We start from the raw sequence: 8,518 nt of genomic DNA, 5'->3' as shown, positions 1-8,518 counted from the left end.
CGAATGTTTCAGTTATCCTTTGGTCGGAGAATACGCCTAATATCATACCAGCTGAAACGAAGCTGCAGTGAATCTCAGGTATTCTGTTTTGTATCCACAAGTCCGAGAGGATCTTTCTTCCTATTAGCCTATATTTCGATGGACCTATATTAAATGTTAAGAAGAATACACTTTGCGGAAGGGCCCAGTGCTTCTCAGTAAGTCGCTCTAACTTTCTAGTATTGACTTCTGTCCAGTTGACATCTTTAACAATTTCGCCATTGTTTGTAATATGGAAGGTTACATAGCGATCTAATTCACATTTAAGTAGCTTCAAGGTACTCCTGTCTGACGGGTGTTCTCCAGACTGGGATAAAGATTCTTCTAACAATGTCTGTGCATTTTTTAACTGTCCTTCCGCTAGAAGTCGCCGAATATTTAGAAATTTCTGTCGGAGATTATCATCGTACATTCCTTTGAAAATACCATCATAGCTTTTAATAGCATCTGTCAAAACGGGTGCCTTCTTGTCGGCCATTGTTTCTTTTACTCCAAAATATATATTGTGGTCACAAAAAGTTTCACAAGAATATGATGACGTTTGTAAACAGCTTGTAAAATCCTTAGCCTTGATCAGATGATAGTTTAACCTTTATTGTTACTTAATAGATAGCATATCGAACATAGATAACATTGAGGATCAGGAAAACAAATCCATGTAATTTTAGATGAACGGACTGTGTGTGGACCCATTATGTAATAGAATATATTGTCCAATATTCAATTGAAACCTATAAATAATTGTCAGATTATACAAATGTGTTTAACATCCTTGAAATTTTATTTGTTTTCAATAAATCGTCTATCACACTTTTAAGTGAGCAGTTTGCAGTCTTTCTAAGGATATATCTCATCCTTGATTTTTTTTGTTATACGTTTTACAGTGTCCAATTATTTGTTTTTCATTTATAGGAACAGTAAATATTCGGTTACGGTTATAAAAACCAGTATGCTTTATAAATCTTATTCAATTTAGCTTTTCTTTTTTTATCCATGAGAAATTATAAATCTTATTCAATTTAGCTTTTCTTTTTTTATCCATAAGAAATTATAGAATATTATATGGAAGAATTTTGTCAGACAAACTATGGTATACCAGAGTCATTAATCTGCTTATAGGCTTTGTGATTTGCGGCATGGTATTTGGCTATTATGCTATTGTTGGAAACTAGCATCTGTAAGAAAATCGAGAATTTCACTATTATTATTTGTTTCTATTAGATACTAATTTTAAAATCGTTTTAGCTTTCAATTAGTGTTGTACACACAATCATGGAAAGGAACTACTGAAAAATTATTTGAAAACTTGAAAAACAAACAAACAAACAAAAATACGAAAAACACACAACAAATCTTTAAAAAAGACTAACAACAAAACAAAAAACAGCAGTTCATTTGTAGATGTGAAAACACATTTTTTTTTTATAAAAATCTAAACGCTTAAAAAGGTTTTGAAAAAATTGCTTAACAATATGGTAAAAAAATTGAGATGTATATCGTTTTCTTTCATTAATGGGCGGAGCTTCAAGATGGTCTATCACAATATGTTCGTTTTGTTTACAACTGATTACAGTGAAACATGGCTGATAACCACCAGATAGTGTCTTTCTGTTGTATATTCTTTTTAAAACTGATTTGTTATATCATAAATGTGGTAAGTTTTTTTTCACATTTAAACTATAAAATACATGTAACAAAAATACAAATTACTTATGTTTACATGCTTATAAATTGGGTTAGTTCTTATGCTTATGAAATAATATGCGTAGGCGAGAACAACTTTATTCCTGTTTTCACGGTTTCTTGTCACGAAATTTGTCTGTGTATTGTAAAGGAATGCTTCTTTGCGCCTACTGATTGCTTTATTTGTTCTTACTTCGAATGTACATTCCTGTAGTTCTATAAATACGTAATACTTAAAGTAAATAGTCATATGTAGTGACCTGTCTAAGAGAGGTCCTGTGTTTTATATCTGTTGTTTATTTAGAAAAGGTATGGGTGGGTAGGCGCTACAACAATAGTTCGCCTGATTATTAATCATTTAAAGGAAAACGTCTTTCGAAAGGAGTGTCTGATCTCATAGTCTCTCCTCAACCAAAATTTTCCACTGCCAAATGAGTGTAAAAAGTTAGCAAATTTAAATGTAATTTTTTAAATGTACAGCATATTAATCTGTTCATGGTTGATGGGAATAAAAGAAACCACTATGTTTACGGTAAATATCAGTTGTCACGCTGTTTGTTATGTTTAATATACACGAAAGAGAATACTAATGTACTAATACTTGTATAGTACATGAAGTAGAAAAGTCTACTGAAGAAAAGACAATCATTAATATAATTAATAAAATGTATAATGCATACAGTCTATTTAATTTGATTTGTCACACATGTCCATGAAAAATCTCCGCAGAGAAAAATGTTTGAAGCTTCCGATGATATGCCTGAAGTAACACACATTTTGCTTTCATTAAAAGTTTTAATTCTTCAATTTTTTTTTAGATTCCATGGTTAAGTAATGGTTCCATTCCAAATCCGTCCTGGATTATACAGTATCTGTTACAAAAAACGTTTAAAGATGACAAGTTGAAAAAGTTAGAATTTCTAACACAACTTTACCACAAGCAAGGTTTATTTCGTTTTGACAGTAAAATCTATATTTTCAACCAGAAGCTAGCACAAACAGCTATCAACAAGTTGGAAAAAGGAGCAGAAAATTACCTAGACAACTCTCCACTTAAAGATACATTTTTAGGTTCATCTCAGAAAAGTCCCGAAACAAGACGTGCTATCGCATCCTTGTTCAGAAAGACATCTATAGAAGAAAGGGCATCATCGATGACAGAAGATATTAAAAAGATGTGTTTAAAAATGAAGCAGCAATCACTTAGATCTGTAAATATAACTCATTGGTCGTTACGTCTAGCTTTAGACATTGTCGGCCACGTGCTTTTGCAGTTAGATCTGAATGCATTGGACGGCGAACAAGATGAATTATTAGAGTGTATAGTGACAATTCTTCATAAATGTTACGCTCTAAATGAAATTTCAACAGACTCTGACGAATTTAAGCAAGCAAACGAGGGCCTTGATCGGATCACTTCAAATATACTTAAAGATGCTCTAGAAAAAGACGATACTACAATACAGAAACGGCTGGTTGTTCAATTGCACGAGGCCTGTGGATTTGAAGAAGTGAGTATTTCCCTGTAGCTATCAAATTGCATAGTTTTCACAGGGACTTTCTATGATCTTCTATGCTCCCTGATTTCACTAACAAAAGTTGTTTTTTTGTGAAACCCAAATTCAGCAATATTTGTGTGTGTAAAGGGAGAATAGACAAGGGAAAGAATACTACATATTACTGTGTCCAATCAAATATTGAAAACCTATCAGCAAGTCTAGAATAAACAAATAGATTTGTTTTGCATTTCAATGTTGAAACACTTCATTAATCATCTTGTCTTATAATGTAACAAATAGACTCCTTCTTATTATTTCAGGCTAAGGACAATATGAAGCTATTTTTGATGGCTGGAACAGAAACAACAGCTTCATCTATTCCCGTGGTGTTCTCATTGCTAACTGATTATCCTAACATTCAGGTAAGTGCTATCTTTTCGGATTTTGGTTCTGGAATTATTTTTTTTATTATTGGATATGTCACATTTCCGTCTAACCTTGTAAGAGTTGTCTTTCCGTATGATAAATCTGAAGTTATTAACCTCTAGATCTCATTATGCTTTTCTTAGTCGGTTGTTTGCTACATTTCTTAAAGCTAATACACCTCCTTTATGTCTTTGGTCGACACTGTTTCACATAAGACAACGCAAAACTGTATAATCTTATATGTTCAATTATAGCTAATTTTGATAATAAATCTTAATTTTTCATACTAATTGACCAAAAAAAAACAACAACAAAACACACATACAGCACTGTCATTATATAAATAACACATAAAAGTGCACTCTCATAGTGGTGTGAGATTCGCCAAAAGTTAACACAATCTGCCATTAATAAAACATTTTGTTTTCGAAGGAAGAACTAAGAGATGAAGCAATAGATCGATGGTCGGAAATTATGGCGGAACCTACCACGTCTTTACCAAAAATAGAAAGCCTGATCAAAGAGGTCCTACGACTTTATCCAATAGCACCTTTCATTAGCAGACAAAACAATGTTCCTGTAAATCTGGGCAACATACACTTAGATGAACATGTTAGTTTCAAGAAAGAATGCAGTATATTAGTAAACCTAAGCTACATTCACTTATTCAACTTGTCAAGTTTGTACAGATAATAGTATACAGTGTCTTCTATACTACCTACAGTACTTATATTATTTGGTATTTTACAAATAATAATGAATTCAACGCAAACATTTCATATTTATGTATAATCCTTTTACTACAGAATTAAACTTATTGTGTAGAAGTTATCGATGTGAAACCGTGTGTCGAAAAAGTCGAAGTGTAAGCTGGGAACTGTATATGTCAATGTATATGTTCCTGGTGTGAGTCACTGAGCGGCCCAGTTTACTCCTCCATAACCTCTGCAAAGTTTATCATCCCTTTTATTCTCATTTTTGTGTCTTTTATTTCCACTTTCTTGGAACCCCAGGATTGAATTCATGTACATCCTACAAGTATATAACACAGTGATATCGACATAGTGTTGTCATAGGTTACGAAAGTAGTTTTAGCAACGTGGTGTATCAAAGTGTAAACAAAGTAAAAAAATTCTAAGGACCAATCACATTCAAATATTTATAAATATGTTATTAAAGCCATTTAAGAATGATAACATGTGGTAAAACTTTGAAATTTGAAACTATATCTATTAAATGAAAAGCGAAAGATATAAATGAGATATTCAAACAAATCGAAATTAAGCTAACAATGCCGTGGCAAGAAACGAAAAATGACCAAAAGACAAACACCAGTACACGAAAGCCGAATCACAACATACAAAACTAAAGACTGAGCAACAGGAACCCAACTGTCATTATCCTTTTTTAATCTTTGCGATGAAATAGCAGTGCGCGATCAAAACCTCAGAAATTGCAGGACATTAAACACGGAATATGTCTTCGTGATATATAATAGGAATTGATTTATTGAATAACACAAACATGTCCCATTCCTCATTTAGGTTACGTTTGATAATATGATACTTCTAGTATATGCTTAATTTTTGACAATATTTCATTTCAGAGTGATGTCGTTATTTTCACCTGGGGAATTCACAGATCTCCGTACCTGTGGAAAGATTCAAAAGTTTTTAAACCATTCCGCTTTCTTGGAGAGGAATCCTTGCAATCCAACATGTATATACCATTTGGAGCAGGATCTCGAGTGTGTATCGGACAACATATGGCTGTACTGGAACTGCGATTAGCTATTGCAATCTTACTTCATACATTTACATTTTCAAAGAACCAATCCACTCCAGACTTAAAGTTTGTTGTTGACTGGGCCCATGCTGTTGTGCACCCAGATAAAGATATGATGTTTACATTACAGAATGTTTAATTGTCTTTTGAATAGGGCTCTTCACAGTTAATTCGGCCATATTGGATAGGGGCAGATTTTTATAATGAAGGTATAAAGGTAAAAATGGTGTGAAAAATACGGGAAAACATCATTAAAACAGAGCAGTTGCTTGGAAGCATGCATAGGATTTCCCATAATTTCATACTATTTCCACCTCTTTTAAAAAAAATCTTCCCCTCTCAAAAATATAGCTGAACTAACCGCAAAGAGCCCTATTCTTAATAACATGCATTTCAAAACAGCTTGGACAAAAGATGCATTGGCTAACGGGTATTGGTATATGGTAACTGAATAATATTGCTACATTTGTCGATTGGGCTATATTCATGACCAATTTCAGAAAATTTAAAAGTTACAATATGAGCACTAAAACGAGTAAAATAAAACATTCAGTGCCAAATATTTCTTTGTACTTTTTAGCAAGACATTTTTATCCATAGTCGATGCCAATCACGATAAAGTTAAGCCGTCATTCAAATCCATGACTCATTCATTGCTGTGACTAATGCCGTTTTGCATTAGTATATCTATTCAGGAATGTTTAGATTAAGTTAGTGTTTGAAAATTGAGCTGCTTGAGAAAATCTATACAACAGGACAAACTTTATCTTTTATTGCGTATTTGAATGTACCAAAATTTATCAAAGTCGTAGACAAGCACATATATAAGCGCACTCGCATAAGGTTGGTTTCTATCTGATATTTCAGCGCAGGTTTGACGGCATGTATGCGTTCCAAAGTACGATACAAGAAAGTTCTGTATTAGACGATTATTGCTTGCAGATTTCAACATAAGGTTGAACATGTTTATTTAGTCTAAGATGCATGCTTTTTTTATTAGTTGTTAGTGGCTTTGGACTAGCTGTCAGTAACTGCGAGTACTCTCAGATCTGTATTTAGTGTATTTTTGTTGTTGTAATATGCAAGTACCTGGCCACGTCAACTCTGTGAAATATTTGAATTTGTATCCATTTGTTGAGGTAAGCCTTCTCAACTGATTTTTATAGTTCATTCTTATGTTGTGCTGTTACACCACTGTCCCAGGTAAGGGGAGGGTTGGAACCCCGCTAATATTTTGCATGTATGTGCTTGTCCCAAGTCAGGAGCCTGTAATTCAGTGGTTGTCGTTTGTTTATTTGTTATATATTTGTTTTTCGTTCATTTTTTGTACATAAATTATGGCTTTGCTCATTGTTGAAGGACGTACGATGACCTATAATTGTAAATTTCTATGTCATTTGGTCTCTTGTGGAGAGTGTTCTAATTGGCAATCATACCACATCTTCTTTTTTATATTATAAAAGAATACCTAAGTCTTGATGACAGTTGTATTGTGACCTGTTCAACATGCCTACGAAATAAACCATTCATATTTTAGAACACATAATCATATATAGCAGTCCACACGACAGCCTAAGTTATTAAGCAATAACAATGACAACTGTTTAACAAAATAAGTTGTTCATTTAAGGTTTACCCCTGCACACGTTGTTATATAAAAATAAGGATGAGTGGTATGATTGCCAATGAAACAACTATCAGCCAAAGTTCGAATAAAGTTGATATTTTATACTTATTGACTGAGTATGAGTAGTATAGTAAAATTATTGTACACCGAGGTGCAACTGTTGATCGGGGTACAATAAACTTACGGGTCACCCGAGGCGTAGCATCTTCATGGTTCCATGAAGTTTAACTGGAAATTAACTACTAGTTCTAGTATTACAACAGTTGTGAAATGAACAAATTAATTGACAATAGCATGGCTTTAAATCGGTGGTATGAATTTTCGCAATGGATTTTGAAGTTTCAATATAAAATTGAGAATGGAAACGATGATTGTGTCAGAGACAACAAACCCGACCAAAAGCAGGTGCTTAGTATTTACGAGTTTAAGAGATGTGCGAAATAGATATTTTAGGAGTTCTTGAAACAATTTTAAACCAAAAAAGTAACATTTGTAGGTCCGGCATCTATTGCATTTCAAGTGATTCGTCGTTTTACATCAACATTTACACAAATATCAGAAAATATTATTTTGCTAGAAACATCATGCAAAATATTTAAGATACGTTTTTGCTAAAGCTCGAGATACTAACATATGAACCCACCATAAACAAATTAGAATATATTTTACTCAATATAAACTTTTCATGTGCTTGGTTAAAAGTACTAGGCATAAATTGAATTATACTTGTTGCCTTGAATCATATTGGTTGCTTAAGTATCAAGGCTCGTACAAGTATATATGTGGTCTAGCGGGACGTCTACAGTGCAGGCGATTTGGTATCACGATATCTCAGTAGCATGGGTTCGAATCCCGGCGAGGGAAGAACAAAAAAATTGCGAAAGCAAATTTACAGATCTAACATTGATGAGTTGATGTTTAGAAGAGTCGCTCTCATGGTCGTAGAAAAAATCGCAATCAAAGAAAATTTCGGACAAATCATACCTATATTTCGGACCTAATTTCTATTTCAAAAAACAACGGCAGACATTATCTGTTAACAAAGCTCTGTTCATTACCGATTAATAAGTTAAATAAAATTTTAGAGGATTGCAACACAATTTCATATAGTAGTCCTAAGTATGAAATCGTTCAAATTATAATGGCATATTGTTATTCTAAACTGTTTCCTAAAATTGATCGTCCTGAAGATCATAAAAACATTTTATTAAAATAAAGTATGTCAATAAAGGTTTTGATTTTGTTAATATTACTGGTATTTTTAGGTCGTATTTTTAACGACCATTCTGTTAAAGAACAAATTCCTGCATATTTTGATAATACTGAGCTCCCTCTTATTTGTTATATTTACAAGTAATCTACCCGTAAATTTGTGTTTAATTACAGCCAATTGTGTAAAGATGTTAATATTAGTGAAAATACACCTACTTCATGTAATTGCAGTAATTCCAAATACATT

General features: G+C 32.9%; 1 protein-coding gene across 2 annotated transcripts; it reads left to right on the top strand.

The window, feature by feature from the left end:
* The first annotated feature begins 1,559 nt into the window (after nucleotides 1-1,559).
* On the top strand, nucleotides 1,560-5,576 carry LOC143069095 (cytochrome P450 4Z1-like). 2 transcript variants are annotated; one of them, XM_076243549.1, is made up of 5 exons: nucleotides 1,560-1,693; nucleotides 2,541-3,233; nucleotides 3,542-3,643; nucleotides 4,080-4,259; nucleotides 5,254-5,576. In XM_076243549.1, exons 1-5 carry the CDS (start codon nucleotides 1,619-1,621, stop codon nucleotides 5,569-5,571), a joined length of 1,368 nt encoding a protein of 455 aa, XP_076099664.1. In that variant the 5' UTR covers nucleotides 1,560-1,618; the 3' UTR covers nucleotides 5,572-5,576. The 2 variants fall into 2 exon arrangements, with proteins under 2 accessions (XP_076099664.1, XP_076099665.1); XM_076243550.1 differs by lacking the exon at nucleotides 1,560-1,693 and adding an exon at nucleotides 2,210-2,254.
* Nucleotides 5,577-8,518: the final 2,942 nt, after the last annotated feature.

This window comes from Mytilus galloprovincialis, chromosome 3 (assembly GCF_965363235.1).
Source record: "Mytilus galloprovincialis chromosome 3, xbMytGall1.hap1.1, whole genome shotgun sequence".
Classification (NCBI taxonomy): Eukaryota; Metazoa; Mollusca; class Bivalvia; order Mytilida; family Mytilidae; genus Mytilus; species Mytilus galloprovincialis.
This window is presented reverse-complemented; position numbering and strand designations above follow the sequence as displayed.